The sequence below is a fragment of the Crassostrea angulata genome, chromosome 6, assembly GCF_025612915.1.
Source record: "Crassostrea angulata isolate pt1a10 chromosome 6, ASM2561291v2, whole genome shotgun sequence".
Lineage (NCBI taxonomy): Eukaryota > Metazoa > Mollusca > Bivalvia > Ostreida > Ostreidae > Magallana > Magallana angulata.
In genome coordinates this window covers 29752622-29769444 of record NC_069116.1, presented here as the reverse complement: position 1 = coordinate 29769444, position 16823 = coordinate 29752622, and the positions used below count along the sequence as shown (strand labels likewise).

At 32.1% G+C, this 16823-nt stretch overlaps 2 protein-coding genes across 3 annotated transcripts; one reads left to right on the top strand and one right to left on the bottom strand.

Annotated features, from left to right (window-relative positions):
* Nucleotides 1-61: 61 nt before the first annotated feature.
* On the bottom strand, nucleotides 62-12339 carry LOC128188585 (transmembrane protein 134-like). 2 transcript variants are annotated; one of them, XM_052859728.1, is made up of 7 exons: nucleotides 12106-12339; nucleotides 6752-6807; nucleotides 4470-4559; nucleotides 3363-3439; nucleotides 3202-3246; nucleotides 2420-2473; nucleotides 62-2143 (listed from the first exon to the last, which is right to left on the bottom strand). In XM_052859728.1, the coding sequence occupies exons 1-7, from the start codon at nucleotides 12262-12264 to the stop codon at nucleotides 2061-2063; spliced, it is 564 nt and encodes a 187-aa protein (XP_052715688.1). In that variant the 5' UTR covers nucleotides 12265-12339; the 3' UTR covers nucleotides 62-2060. The 2 variants fall into 2 exon arrangements, with proteins under 2 accessions (XP_052715688.1, XP_052715689.1); XM_052859729.1 differs by lacking the exon at nucleotides 4470-4559.
* Nucleotides 12340-12478: 139 nt separating this feature from the next.
* Nucleotides 12479-16621, top strand: LOC128188586 (macrophage migration inhibitory factor homolog). Its single transcript, XM_052859730.1, has 3 exons — nucleotides 12479-12637; nucleotides 15868-16034; nucleotides 16303-16621. The coding sequence occupies exons 1-3, from the start codon at nucleotides 12530-12532 to the stop codon at nucleotides 16367-16369; spliced, it is 342 nt and encodes a 113-aa protein (XP_052715690.1). The 5' UTR covers nucleotides 12479-12529; the 3' UTR covers nucleotides 16370-16621.
* The last annotated feature ends 202 nt before the right edge of the window (nucleotides 16622-16823 follow it).

Sequence of the window (16823 nt, the reverse complement as noted above, 5' to 3'; positions counted from 1 at the left end):
GGAAATTTCATAATCTATATACTTGTTTGAAGAAAAAAAGAATAACCCACACAATTAAAACATGTATTTCTCGTCAAAGTTTTTATTTTCTAGAACTATTTTTTTATGACAAAACATTTTCCAACAGCAAGTGTAATCTATTGGTCAGTGGTTACAGAATGTAAATATCACAGATGTTCGAAGTCACAAAAAAGGGCACAAATATCAACAAAACAACAATAAAAAGGAGGAGCGAAATACCAACCCAAAAAATTTGACACTTACAATTTTTTTCATTAGAAAATGTCCTGCAGCAAGAAAATTGATCTCAAGTCAACATTAAAAAAATTTAAAGTTGTCATGAGCACTAATCCGATTAGTATCAATTTGATATTAGTTGTGCGAGTCTGCAAAAAACATCTTTATTGAGGGTGCAAGATGAAATAACTGGCATGGCTAAAAATACACGAAAACGTATTCTTTAAAGGGACTTGGATATGATTTGAGGTCAAAAATTTTATTTTTAGTTTTTATGTGTAAAATGGTTTACTGGTGCATTTTAAATGATCGACCAAAATTTTGAACGTTAAAGTCAAGTTACGAGCGAGATACAGAGGTAAGAATTGGTTGTTATGTAAACAAAGCTCGAGTCTAATAGTCGTTTACAAAAAATGTAATGTAGAGAATTACCATTTCTTAGACAAAATTACGTGTAAAAACAATTTATACAAATTCAGTATCTTCATAAATACTATTATCAACAAAAGAAAGATATATATGATTGAAACTTGCACCAATACAACACATATGTAAAAATTAAAATATTCGAGCTTTGTTTACAAAACAAAGAATTATGAACTCTGTAACTTGCTTATAACTTGATATTTGACTTTCAAATTTTGACATAGCATTATGAATTTCTATATTCATCAGTATAAACATTGAAAATGGAAAAATAAAATTTGAAAATTTTAAGTCAGATCGTGTCCAAGTCCTTTAAGAAGTGCAATTCAAAGAATTTTAAATTACCAATATATCCCAAACGAACTAATTCAAAAACCGGAAAATGAAAAATCTACTTTGCAATTTAAAATTAGAATATTACTCCAAAACTACTTTGAACAATGTAGTTGCAAGCATATTCAACCTTCTGCAATGTCTAAATTTGTGTTTTAATTTATATGTACTTTGTGCTAAATGCACTTAAAAATAAAATAATTACAATATAATTTCTACAGCAGTATTATTCTGTCTATCAAAGTACGTGTATTAATGACTGGTCAACGTTTTTGGCAAACCAATTAGCGGTAGATAATGCTACATGTATGAATTGTACTACGACTAAACATTGAGCTAAATACATGTACATGTTCCTTATAAAGATTTTTGAGCTTTTGCCCTTCAGAAGGCTTATGTATACCATATTTGCTCTAGCATATTCTTTTTTAAATTTTTTTTTCAAAATGAAGATATTATATATATTTAACAAACATCGTTTTGTGTCAATTTAAGAAAAAAAACCTTTTTAACATTGCATATATGGTTCTCATGGTAGGTCAAAGTAAAATGAAATCCAAATTAATTTTATTCAATCCAATTAATGTGAAACCTCTTAAAAATCCTGCATTTACTATACACCATGTACGTGTATTAATCTTGAAGTTTTTCAAACAAATAAAACTTAATCTCATTAATGTTGCAAGAGAAAAATAAATAATCAGATTTACTTTTAAGAAATTATAGACAAGTAAATATAGTTACATGTAATTAATAAAATAATAACACGGAGTGTAAACAAAAAAATAATAAACAATATAAAGCTGCGCAAATCAGAGCATAAAAATCATGAATAAGGTGATAGATGACATAAATTCTCATACAATAAATGAAAAATACAACCTCTGAACAATGTGTAAATATAAATAATATTGCAAAAAATTAAGGTGAACACAATGTCCTACTTTTTTTCGAACATTCCTTTTTTGTGAGTTGTCATTGAACATAATCAAATATCCAGCATATTTAATCTTTTTTTTGACACAGCACTGAACAATTTTTTTTTAGGCGATCAACAATCTTTGCTATGTGTTGAACACAGGTAAATTATACAGGTTGTATCCACCGACGCCGTTTATAGCTAGAATTATATAGACCACGTGATACACTGAAAGAAAAAACAAAGGAATTATACATAGTATTACACCTTAATTTTTTAAACTATTTTCATATACATTATTTAGCCTATTAAATGTCAATGGCTTTTTATTTCATTATACCTATAGTATATAATGGTTGCATCGTTCATAAATAGATCTACTTAACAGCAACTATTTCCCTTGGCTTCGCCTCGTGAAATAGTTGCTGTCTCGGGAACAATGAACTTGATATCGTCCTCATAGCCAGTAAATAGGTATATAATGTTTTCCTGTCCAACACTTACCTCCTGGAATAAGACACAACACGCCCCCAATAAAGAACACTAAACAGTGGAGACCTGCAACAGAAGAACACGGAATCTACAGGATACAAACTAGAGCATTGCATTCTCTAAACAAAACAATCACTCTAAACGCGTGGTTTACATCTGTACAAGTAATGGTAGGTCTGAACTAGAAAGAAGATGGAACGTGTTTTCCAATACATCTCTAACATGAAATATAAAGCAATTTTTACATCGCTTCAGTAAGGCAATTCAAATAGTCAACCAAAATCTGAGCGTCAGTCGTCGAGTTATAAGTGAGATAAATAGCTAACAATTCTTTGTTATGTAAACAAAGTACAAGTCACGTTTTTGTTTACATTATGAATTCTCCAGATTTATACCTATAAAGAATGTGACAAATGCTAGGAACTGTTTCTTCGTGTTCAAAACTAATCGACAGATAGAAAATCAGTTTGAAAAAAAAAAAACAACTTTAACAGTATATTGAACCAATAAACAAAAACATGGCATTAACCTTGTTTACAAAACAAAAAATCGTGAGCCCTGAATCTTGGTCTTAACCCTACAACAGATACTCAATTCGTGACCAGGCAAAACTTTACAGTTTAGAATTCATAATTTCTTTACGTTTGACAGCTAAATACATGTGAGTATAGATACATGTATATATATATTTTCCAATTGACGAACAATAGAGCCGATTAATAAATCAATATTCCAGTATTTGAAAGTTAAAACATAGAATAGACATTACTGGGGTTGTGAAACAACGATTATACCTCGATCTGGTGACGCCACGATACCAATCCCAACCAAGAACAAGGCTGTAGAGGAAAAAATGTAATCTTTGAAGAAATTGCTTTCAACAAGAGTTAAATTGCAATCAAATTAAAATGCAGATGTACAATGTACAAAGAACATTAAAGATTAGATAGCTTACCGGCTCCCACAACAGTCAATAGGATAGCTCCACAAACTGTTTTGTAGTTCTCTTTAATTTTGGGATGTCTCCACCACCTATAAATAAGTTAAGCGAATTGGAAACATTTTTTTTTTGGTCAACAGACAAATACATTTCCAGATTAGAATGAAATATATTGTAATCTGTTAACTTTGATGTTATTGCTTTTTTTGTGTGTTCGTTTTTTTAAGGGGGTGTTCGTACATTCTTGTTGGAAAAGTGTATATTTCGTACACTGACTTTATACATCATCAATATTTTGTCATGCTTACTTTATTGTTTATCAGTAAGTATTTAAACTGATATTTTTTTGCTGGAAATACAACGCAAGTTTTTAGAAACTCTTTCATGCGTTTCTACTTAACATGTATTTGAGAAATTTTACAAATATTTTGTTTAAATCAAATAAATTTATGAATAATTCAAATGTACAAGACATGTTAGCAAAATCACTTGTTTTAATGTTTAAAAGAAGGAAACATGCTGATATTTTATAATTTTGCTGTATGTTTTACTTTTAAGGCAAAAGGGCATAAGCTATCCTATTTTTAGAGTCTCATGTCTTTTAAGGCAGGGTGACAATGTTTTATGTATTGTAACTATATGAAATTTTACTTGTAATTTTGGCATGTGACACTTAAATAAACAATTACTTACTTCTTACTTACTTTATGATCATCGTTAATGAACCTGAATTTTATTTTAAATCATCATGTTTTGTTCAACAAATTGCTGGATACAGACAGGAGTGTTAATTTTCTTGATTCCTCACTGCATGTTTGTTAAACAATAACTTATACATCATTATTAAATTACTATCATTGCCTTCATTTACATGCATGTCTGATTCATACATCTAATGAATCGAAAAGTCACCCTCATTTAGAGTTTCTAAATTACACATGTAACTAACTGTTTAATTTACACTTCTAGAGTGACCATAAAATTCTACAGGTACTTGGACACACCTGTCGAAGTACTTGATCACACCTGTCAAGCCATATCTAATAGTATATGACCCTAATTCAAACTTTGTCACACAACAACCTGCTTGGGTTTGATTTGTGTTTACACAGATGGCAGTACCGTGGCTCCTTTGACGATTTGGAGGATACTACAGTCTCCCCTGACCAACTCGTGTGATCAGAGACTCCGGATGCCCTCGCCAGTGGGTTGCTGGAAAAAGAAATGTGTTAGTAGAAATAAAACAACCCTCAACCAAGCATGCAATTGTAGCATAACAAATTCAAACTAGCTGATATGGTGTTTACAAAAAGAAAATACAGGTACTAGTATACGGTATTGCTTGGAATCGAACAATTGTTTCTTTCACTATACATTCATAGGAATCGCAATTTCTAGCATCTTAATTGATATTGGAGATTACATATGTGATGTTTACAACATATTAAGTTCATTCTTTACTTCCTCTACAGTTAGTCATCTAACAGTTCATTTTATTAGTAATTTATTTATAATACTGATATCAGAGTGCACATATACTGAAACTACAAGGGAAATTACTCCATTAATATACTGCTATACTGTAATTATTGAATCAATATGCAATATGCAAATATAATAGAAAAAGCATAGATATGATTACAATTATCAATCATGATTTGGTCACATGATATAATCAGAGTTTGCATTGATTTTAATTATTACATTTCAAGTTTTATGACAGTATTTAGTATAATATACATGGTCATTGCTAAGCTCTAAGGCTTATGCATTGTGGGTCTTTATTAATATTAGCTAGACCTTGCTTAACTTGGCATCTGGCAGTGCAACAAAAAGGCCCAGTTGCTAACTGTTAACAGCCAAAAACCAGTCAGAGCAAAGCTTTATAGCATTGAAAAATGAAAAAATAAACTTCATTTATTCTCAAGAAGCCATAGATATACACAAAGTTGTATCAAGAGTTCTCAGTCAAACAATTTTAAACTGCATATGCATTATCAACTATAGTTCTCAACCAAACTATAAAAATCACTCAATCAACTACGCCATCATACAAATCACTGCAAACATTTGCAGTAACTGAGCTCGTTGTAAAAAAAGCTTATTAATTTAAGCAAGCTGGAGTGTAATATATTCACCAATGTCTTTAAACTCTAGTATAAGACAGTTTAAAGAATCAATCTAAAAACAATGAAAATATTACAGATTTTTTTTCTAGCTTAAGTATAATCAAGACCAATTCTGCAAGATCAATTATCAAAAGCGCTAATGATGAATCCAATACCATACACAGTCAATGCAGATGTAAAACTGAGGCCATCGGATTTATACTCTCACAGAAGAACTGATAATCCTGGAGTAAAAGATGAATGCATCTTTTTGAAAACAGCAATGACATGCTTTTAAGTGTCAATAATGGTAGAAGAAATACTTATTTTTCTCTTCAGTATCAGTACTGGTTATGTAATGGCAGTTTTTAAAAATAGTTATTCAATTAAACCAATTCATTGGGATATTTGAACATACATGCTTTTTTAAATTTCTCAACATAAACTTGTCTGAGTTTCAATAGATGAAACCCTTGGAAAATGCTACTCACATCTTGTTGCTTGATTGAAAATTTGAATCCATGCTTTAACGATTAGAACTCCAAGAAATAAAAAACACCTTCACCCAATAAATTCCAAACCAACTTTCCTCCATGCTCTTAGTATCAACAGTCAAAAAATACTTTTTTTCTCCAGAATAGTTTCAGTTCTTTCAACACAATTAGTCTACACATGCTGGTACAAGTAAGTACAAGGTTCTCTATTCTCTAACTATAGGACTGCTATGACTTTCCTCGCTTACATATACAAATAACGCTCTCCTCTGCCATCATCTTGCAACCTGCAGATCCATTACTGGCTTCATTATTGGGTGATAATAATAACAAAGCCTTATTATATGTTCAATCATAGAGTAGCCTTACTCTTCTTGCTGTCATAACCTGCAGGCATTTACCCATGGTATTACGTTTTTTACAGAGTAAATTGCTTCCACGGTGGAATTTACATTTTCTGTTCATTAGCACGTACAAAAAATTATTAGTTTGTATCCAATTTTGTCCTTCTCATTGTTTCAAGCAATTTAACATCTGCTAGTAATTACAGCTGCTTTTGCTTGAGTTTATTTCCCTGAGCTAAATTTATTGTTTGTTTTAATGAGAAATAAAACCTGCAGTAAATTTTACTGAAAATTCATGACATAAACTCCTTTACATATCATTAAGTAGACAATAACATACATGTACCTTTGTCTTCAATAATTAACAAACATTTTAAGTCGTTAACCTGCAACTTTAACACCAAAAATGCCAATTAAGAATAAAAATAAAATAAACTGAGCAAGTTTTGGAACCTTACCCTGGTTTTTGGCTGCTCCCCATCAACTGCTGTTCACTGTAGCCTTGACCGTCATACTACAAAAAATTTACTTATTCACAGTTAACCAATTACATATATTCTCCTTAACAGCATGTGCATGGGAAGGCAGTGACATGTTGTTATATGTATGAATAAATATGTATGTACATTACTCACTTCCTTCCCTGCATTCTCTTCTTATTATAAAATTTGAACAATTCTCTCTCTCTCTCTCTCTCTCTCTCTCTCTCTCTCTCTCTCTCTCTCTCTCTCTCTCTCTCTCATATGATATAGGGTGGTCAGCACTTGTCAGTTACATGAGTACAGCTCATGGTAAATAGGGGTACTACAATATTCCAATAAACACTGAGATAATCAATGCTTTTAAATATGTGTTTGACTATAAATAAATGAAAATCTCTCTCTCTCAATCTCTCTCTCGTTATGATCATGATGACATGTTGGTCAGCACATGTCTGTTCCACATTAGTACCGCTGTACTACAAACACTGACCAATAAACAAATAATCAATGCTGTTTATTGTGTGCTTGGCTATAAATGAGAGCAGTCTGGGGGAGAAACTCAATAGAATTATAACACAGAAATGGTCCAAGAACAAACACAGTGCAACATGGACAAAAGTACTTATACATCAGTGTAATAGTACAACATATTGGTCAATGATGCAGCTTTATATGTATATTGTGGTCAGAATGGCTACTAAGCATCAGTTTTCATTAATTTCTAATTATTCAAAAACCTGTACTGACAAATGACATTAGTTTCAATATACTGCAGATGTACTACATTTGGCTGTGTATATTCTATTTAATGCTTTTGGTGGAATGCGGCTTCCACTAAATCAAGTACATTGCCAAATGCCATGCATATAGTCACATTCAGGAAAACCCTAATTCAAATCTATGCCAACTTGTTCAAAAACTAATTTCCACCAAATATCGTACACGCCAAATATAATAAGTTTAATTTACAATATACTCACATTAAAAAGGCAGGTGTTCTTCATAATGCGATAATTTTATTTTTCAAAGACAAAATTAAGATACTACAAAACATTTATATCTTTATTATTATAGAGTACCGAAGTGTAGCAGTATTTATATTGAGAATAATAAATATGATATCACATGTAAATTTTTATAGAAAATCTAAATTCTGCAAACAGAGAAACTATTTTGGTGTCATACTCATACATAAATCCATACTGGACAAATCTATAAACATTGCAAATAGAGATACTATTGACAATTGAAAACAAAGACTTTCATACAGCCATTCATTGCTACCTGGCATCTGGAGGACAGGAACAATCAATCAATTAATTGCCTTATCAATATTTCCAGACAGTAAATATTTATCATTAAAAAAATGGTATTTTTTTGCTCTTGATTAACACACAGAGGAAATTTATCATGATGAAATAAACAAAAACCAAGTTATTTTGATTTTTTCAAACTTTTTGGACAAGTTCACAAATTCTACTTTATAAATTATACTTTAAATTCCTTATTTTTTGGAAGTACTTCCTTTTTAAAAATATGATATGCTTGCATATACCGGTAATTGTTACATGACTTTTAACATACATAATCTGCAATTTCCTGTAACTTACAGAAAATATATACTTTCAATGGCATACCAGGTCCTATAACTTTGAATGGGTGGCCTAGTTAATGATTAATGAGATAAATTTTCCGTTGATATACAATTATACTTTTACCAGGTATTACAAACTTCACTTCACCTAATAAACAACGTATGAGTAGCTTATTAAATATGTTTTTTTAGTATTTTTTAAAGCATAGAATTTAAAAGCATGGGAGAAATCAGAGTGACATCAAGTTTATCTAATATGCATAATTTATGACCTTGATCAATTTTTTGTAACATAAGAATATGTTACTATACAGATTAACTGATAAATGGGTTATTTTGTTTTCTTTTTTAGCCTGATGAAAAAACAAATTGAACATTTTTTTTCTCAGAGTATTTAGTAAGCAAACTGAAACAAATACATACATGTAAATATTCTGCAAAATATATTGTATATTGTGAATATTAAAATGCATCATATAGAGGACCCCAGGGGAATAGGCTACCAGTACATGTTATTGATTTTACTGTTGCTGCACAACTATATCCATCTCTAACAATTCTAATACATAAACTGGATTTGACCTCATTCATAAACTTTATAATCTCCCTAAAAACTAGTTTTTTTAAAAAAACCAATGATATAATTTAAACTTTTCCACTATTAGATACTTTGGTGGAAAGGAATGTTTCAACAGGTTTATTTTTTTCTCACAGGAACCAGCATTATAAAAAATCCCATAATGGCCGGTATATAGATACTGATGCATGTTGAGGACATCTAGCTTTTATATGTATTTTAAAGAAGATGATTTACAAGAAATTCATCTGGACTTCCTTAAAGCATTAAAAAGGTAAACAAGATGGAATTCTAACCGGGGCATTCAAGGAGGGTCAGGACTACCCCTATGGGTCATGACCTACATACTATTTAATTCCCCTTGACACAAGGAACAAGAATATATATGGTTTAGGGGTTGGGATCTCAAAACTTATTATATGAGTATATAATAATTAGGGGTGATATCTCAACCGTTTTGAAGATATTTGGTTATTTTCTGTTTCATGGGGATCAGGACCACCCCCGGGGCTCATGACCTAGACAACATATTTGATGCTCCATGACACAAGGGTAAAAATATAAGTGGTTATGGGGACAGGATCTCAACTGATTTCAATATATTTGGGCATTTCTAAATCCTGGGGGGGGGGGGGGGGTGAGGATGACCCCTGGGGCCAGATCTAATATACCCCATATCTTGCCTGTAACATCTTACCTGTAACAGTCAATGTATGATTCTGAAGACCCTATGTTATTATCTCTCAATCATCATTTTCAAGTTATGCACATTTAATTGAAATACATGAACTTTTCCTTTACTAATTTTTAAAACAGTTTAATGCATAATAAATCATATCTTAAAATTCTAGATAGATCTGATGGTTAATTTGTTGACCATCAAGCCTCCTTAACTTAATGGCAATGGCAAAGTTTTGTAACTATACATCGATCTACAAGCTTATGTTTACTAACAGTTATGTTCTGAGGCTATTTATATGGTATCATATTGCATTTTTCATTTCTAATTTATTTTCCCCTTTACATCATTTGGTGCTTTATATGCAAGATATATGTTGAACAATAACTACGTGGTATCTAATAGTATCAATTAAGGTAATGATCCATACGTCACAAAACAACGTCTGACGTAATTCACGCGTTATTACGTCTTTTCCGTGCCCGATCTAATCGAGACCTAACGCTAAAAGGTGTACATGTGTTTCAAAACAAAAATATCAAGCTGACCTAGAAATTAATTCAAAACAAATCTATTAAAAATCCTGAAAACTGCAATCAATTATAGCCTATTACTCAGCGAAATGAAAAATTGACTGGGTTGTGTCGATTGAGTACTCGTTTTGAAAATACAGACCGCTTACTTTTGTCCTGCATAAACATCAATTCATAACAAGGTTGAACTTAATCCAATTCTTTGAACGTTAATCCCTGAAAGTGCATAAACATCCTGACCGAGATCTATATTCCAGTGCATAAGGGAGATAAAGACACAAGGGGAAATAATTTGACTTATTTCATCTATATCCTATATTCGCTTAGCAACGAGCATAGATATATTTTCCACAAAAAATGTTTTTAGAATTAAAATCATGCGCTTAAGAAAAGTTATTTCATTTTAAGAACAGTCTTTAAAACCAGTAAAAAAAGGTTGAATAGAGGTTTTGTCTTACAGGCATATATCAGGTAGTTAGCATTATCCACGCGTGGGACTGCAATTTCTAAATACCGATCTCGATCCATAATACTTACCGATATCCAAAGATACAATCTTTTGCGGATTAGATAATACAAATTGATCAACAGTTTGTTTAAATCATCTTTTCTATTTAACAATAATCTAAACATATTTTTTAGAGTGATGAAATAATAAACCTATGCACAATTTAATTTTTACGGATCTTTTTTCAAAATATATATTTTAATGATTTTTACCCAAAATACGCCCATTGTGATCCTGAAAAGGCCGGTCCTTTGGGTAATTTTATTTCCAATTGATTAAGGGCGTTAATGTGTAAATAATATCAAAATTTTAGAGAATTCTGTACGTAAATAAAATTATAAGAGCTTAAATTCTCTTTGAAAATTTATTTCATTTTATCTCATTTGTATGCAGATTTATCTATTTTTGATAAATAAGCAAGTGTAACATAAAAAATTTTGTTTTGAAATAATAACTCCTTTTTTTTTACATAGGATATAAGTCAAAAAATTATTTTGTGAAATTCTAATTTCAGGCTTATGCTTATATTCTTTATGTATGAAAAAGCGCCATTTTCCGCAATCGGTTCTATTTTTAGCAATGACCCTAGCTTTTATAATACCGATGGACCACCCAACAGGGTAAAATTTGATGAGAACATATCCTCAGATACATGTTTGAAAAATATGAAAAAATTCTGTACGCATTTTATTTATCTAGTGGGGTATGGACCATTACCTTAAGAGAAATATAGAAAGAACATTGCATGGCTTTGAAAACGCGTAAGACGTACAATAAACTAAAGGAATAGAACGTAATCAATGAATGGTAGACTGGGATGGGCTTGGATATTAGCCAGGGTAGATATTGTAGAACATTGATAATTAGCACCTTCGAATTACAATGTAGGTACCAGGGGATCAATGTAATCAGTCCCGAGTCAAAACCATGCATATATTCATTTAATCCACACAATAATATGAAAAAACAAATATAAATTTCTTAAATCTAGTGAAAATATTGTTTTATGACGATTTTTACTGTATATTTTTGTTTCCGACATTCTTTCAGCCATCAATAATCTGATAATTATATTTCCATGTGTACACATGAATTTTATTCGGAGAAAGATTCTATAAACTTGAAAACATTTTAAGACAATTTTTAAACACATAATTTATTAATAAACTAAAGAAAATGTATATGCCTTAAATTTCTAGTATCATGTGAATATTTGGATTTTGAAATACACGAATCAACCAACCATAGTTATTTTAGAATTCATATGACACCCTTTCACTTTCAAGTCAATATCATGGTCGAAAAGTATTTACAATACCAAGCCAGTGACCACAAATTAGTACTAGCTTATGCATCGGTTTCTAACTATTTATGTTGATCAAACATGTAAAAAGTATGAATACTGCACTGTACAACAATGCAACTTAATATCAACTTACCTGACATTCCGTCAAAGGTATTTCATCGGAGGTAGAGCTGATTTTCTCCCTATTTTTGGGACCTTTTACAGGTGTTTGTTTTGTAGCGCCATAAACCCGAATCTTTTCATCTTCGTCCGATTCAAATGCGTCTTCGATGTTGAATTTATCTTTGTTCATCTTTTTGTGAATTTTGTGAATAGATTATTGACATCTCCAACCATAACTGCCCCTTAGGTCAACAAAAATACTCAGAGAACTTTACTTGTTCTACGAGTTATCAATACTATTCAAGATTAAAATTGGCAATGAAATTATCTGATATAAATAATTCATAACATGGAAGCATATTTTATGTTTTATTTTGCATGATCACATGACCTATCAAAAATACTGAATGATATAAGCGATATAAAACCTCACTAAAGGGAAATAATCATTAAACATGCCTACTTTTGCCGTGTACACTAACTTGCCAAATGACAAAGTTCCAGGAGATTTCCTGCAACAGGCGTCTGCTTTTGTGGCAAACCAGCTAGGGAAACCAGAATCAGTATGCTGTCATTTATTTCTTTGTGTTTTATCTCGCTTGAACATAAAACGCATGGACTTCAGTCCTCATGCAGTCACCTCATCATGCTCATATCGAACTGATATAATCTGCAGTGAACTAGTTGGGATCAGTTTCCGAAATGGAACAATATACACAATGGTCTATTTGGGTTATAATTTAAGAAATTGAATACATACTTTTTTTTATTGGTTTGAACCAAAAAATTAAACATCTTCCTGACAAATTGCGTAGTGCATGAGCACTGGAGCTGGAGGGGTGGATTGAGTTGCTACCCCCCCCCCCCCCCCCCCCCAATACACACACACACACACACGTACACACACAATTAGAATTTTGAATGTTTTGGGGAAAGGGTCTCCTATATGCCTGAGTTCTGGGACCAATTAACTGATCAAATCAACACACTTTTTTGGTTAAAATACTTGTTATTTTTAAAATACATATTCAAAATATGTATTTAGAATATTTAACCTTCTTTTACAGCTAAATGGGATACATGATTAAAAAAAACCCCAAAGCATTATCAGCTAACTTGATAAACAGTTTATCAGTTTTATATAGTCACAAGCTCACTTGGAGGGAACATACCAGTAGATAGGCATTTGAATTACAACAAGAACTACTAATTGCAATTCATCCAAAGTGGCAAACATGTTGAAAACATAACCCATAAATAAATGTTAAACAAGGCTACCCGGAGAGCTCCCAAGAAATACAGTGAACATAATGGAATAGTACTTATATGCACTGTTATTACAAATCTCATATGTGATAACATACATATGACTAAATAGTCAATTTTTGATTTTAATCATCCATGTGTGCAGATCTAAAGATAGGTGGAGGGGAAATCTAATTTATATTCACATAGTAAAGTTACCTTGAAACATACCTCCTAGCCCCACTCCCTAAAAAATAAAATTTATTTACATGTATCTTTTAAACTCCCTTCCCATGAGGACATTTTTGATTCCCAAGATTCCCAACTGATCGTTTATTGCTATTTGTCATGAAAATCTGTATGTTTCACAGCACTAGTATCTGGCCAGGTGTGTGCAGGCAGGGTCTTGTTATCTTAACACTACAATACTTTTTGTCAGGAATTATTTGGATACATGTAGCAGGTTACAGGTTTTTAGCTCACCTGAGCTGAAAGCTCAAGTGAGCTTTTCTGATCACTTTTTGTCCAGCGTCCGTCCGTCTGTCTGTGAACTTTTTACATTTTCAACTTCTTCTCTGGAACCACTGGGCCAATTTAAACCAAACTTGCCACAAAGCATCATTGGGTGAAGGGGATATAATTTTGTTAAAATGAAGGGCCATGCTTTCTTTCAATGGGAGATAATTAGGATTTATTGAAAATATGTTGATATTTTTCAAAAATCTTCTTCTCATAAACCATTCGGCCAGAAAAGCTGAAACTTGTGTGGAAGCATCTTCAGATAGTGTAGATTCAAGTTTGTTTAAATCATTGTCCCCGGGGGTAAGGTGGGGTCACAATGGGGGGGTTGAAATTTTATATAGAATATATAGAGTAAATCTTTAAAAATCTTCTTCTTAGCAACCAATCAGCCAGGAAAGCTGAAAATTATGTGCAAGCATCCTCATGTAGTGTAGATTCAAGTTTGTTTAAATTATGGTCCCCGGGGGTAGGTTTGGGCCACAATGGGGGTCATACTTTTACATAGGAATATATTGTGTAAATCTTTTAAAATTTCTTCTCAAAAACCATTTGGTCAGAAAAGCTGAAACTTGTGTGGAAGCATAGTGTAGATACTAGATTCAAGTTTGTTCAAATCATGGTCCCCTAGGGTAAGTTGGGGCCACATTGGGGGGGGGGGGGGGGCGGTTGAACTTTTTCATTGGAATATATAGAGTATAAAATCTTTAAAAATCTTCTTCTCGGAAATAATCAGCCAGGAAAGCTGAAATTTGTGTGGAAGCATTCTCATGTAGTGTAGATTTATAGTTGTGAAAACAATGACCCCCAGAGGAATGGAGGGGCCACAATGGAGGGTCGTACTTTTTACATAGGAATATAGTGAGGTTATCTTTTAAAATTTTCTTCTAAAAAACCATTTGGACAAAAAAGCTGAAACTTGTGTGGAAGCATCCTCATGTAGTGTAGATTCAAGTTTGTTAAAATCATGGTCCCCGGGGGTAAGGTAGGGCCACAATGGGGGGGGGGGGGGTCAAAGCTTACATCTGATATACATGTATAGATTAAAAATTTAAAAATCTTCTTTTTAAGAAATAATCAGCCAGGAAAGCTGAAACTTGTGTGGAAGCATCTTTATGTAGTGTAGATACTAGATACAAGTTTGTGAAAATATTAATCATGACCCTGGGGTAGGGTGGTCAGTTACAATGGGGGGTTGAACTTTTACATGGGAATATATAGTGTAAATCTTTTAAAATCTTCTTTTCAGAAACCAATCAGCCAGGAAAGCTGAAACTTATGAGAAAGCATCCTCAGGTGGGATAGATTCAAGTTTGTTCAAATCATGGTCGGGGGGGGGGGGGGGGGGGGGGATTTACATAAGATTATAGTAATAGAAAAAAAATTAAAATATCTTTTTCTAAAAACCACTCTTGCTAACTTTAATTTACTTTACTGAAAGCAACCTCAGATAATGAAGATTTAAATTCTTTCAAATCAAAATATTGAGGAGTAGGGTGGGGCCACATTGGGATTCCAATTTTACAAAGGAAAATTCACAAAAAATGAAATGTTATAATGTATGGTTTTACTTATATGCAAGCATTTTGACATATTGCTGATTCTTTCAAATTGTTTAGACTTTGGCCCCTGGAATATTTTTTAGCCTCACATGGGGTTCAGAGTTTTATGTAGGATTAGACAAATGTTTAGAATCTCTTTGAAAGCTGCAATGCTCAACAGGTGATATGACTATAAAATCATCCTTTTAGAAAAGGGACTTGATTATAAACATATCCAGGGAAAAAATAGACTTCTATTTATACAGGATCTACTTGTAATATACTACATTGTCCAGATAGTTTGAATTATGACTGTTAAGCTGATTTTATCATACATATTGTTGGTCTGGTGAGCGATGTGGCCCATGGGCCTCTTGTTTAAATATGCAAACAAAATTTCAATATCCAGATAAGTTTTGTCAAATAAGAATCATTTATTGCGATTTCAAAATACAACCACATCCTTAGAGGTAAACGTTTTTTTTTAGTATGTTACAGTGAGGGTCCATCCAGGCCAGATGATGACACATGGAGGGTCATCTGACCCTTGTGCAAGCGTAGAGTTGTACAACATTACAGATGGAGCCAAAAATAAGGAGCATGCCGTAGCCATAGCAAAATTTGTGGAAAGTAAATTATCCATACCCCAAAACAGGTACAGTGTAGATGTAATTTAAGTCTTTCAACATTACTCTCATAACATATCATATTGTCAAATGTATTGAAAACTTCTTTTAAAAGAACACTGTGCATGGTTATACACATTTTCTTATTTATTTTAAAAAGACTCAATTACTATAACCATCTAGTTTTGAATAAGGTACATGTACTTGAAACAAAGTTTGACAAGAGTAAAACACAGTCTACAACTAATAATTTTTTATTAAATATGTGAAGTATAATTCTTCATTATATCTTTATAGATTTTATGTCACATTTACAAACTTGAGAAGAGAGGATGTTGCCCTTGATGGAAAAACATTTGCGTAGAAGAATGTGGAAGAAGTTTATTAAAACCGTTAAACAGGCAATCACAAGTAAAAGACACTGCAGCTCAGCTGATTTAAAGTGCATCCATAGACCTTAGTTCTTAAAGTCAACACTAAAAATGAAACAATTTGAAGAACTTCAAAGGTTCATAAATGCTTTAATTAGCTAATATTTTAAGTGCCATGTTTCTGCGTAACATTTTTTTTTACCTGCTAGTTATTGTCTTATTATTAAATTACGAATGTAGAGGATTGTTTTGTTATTATATTATCCTTAAGTTTAAAGTAATGAATCTATTGTTTTTGTTACTTTTCCTCCTAAGGTTTGCAGTCATGTACAAATCTTCAGTGTAATTCTTTAGTGGGAGGCCCAGGGGCTACATCACTTACCAGAGCAAAAAAAAAATAGCCATAACCTCTAATAAAAAGACCAAACTTGCCTTAATTAACACAGA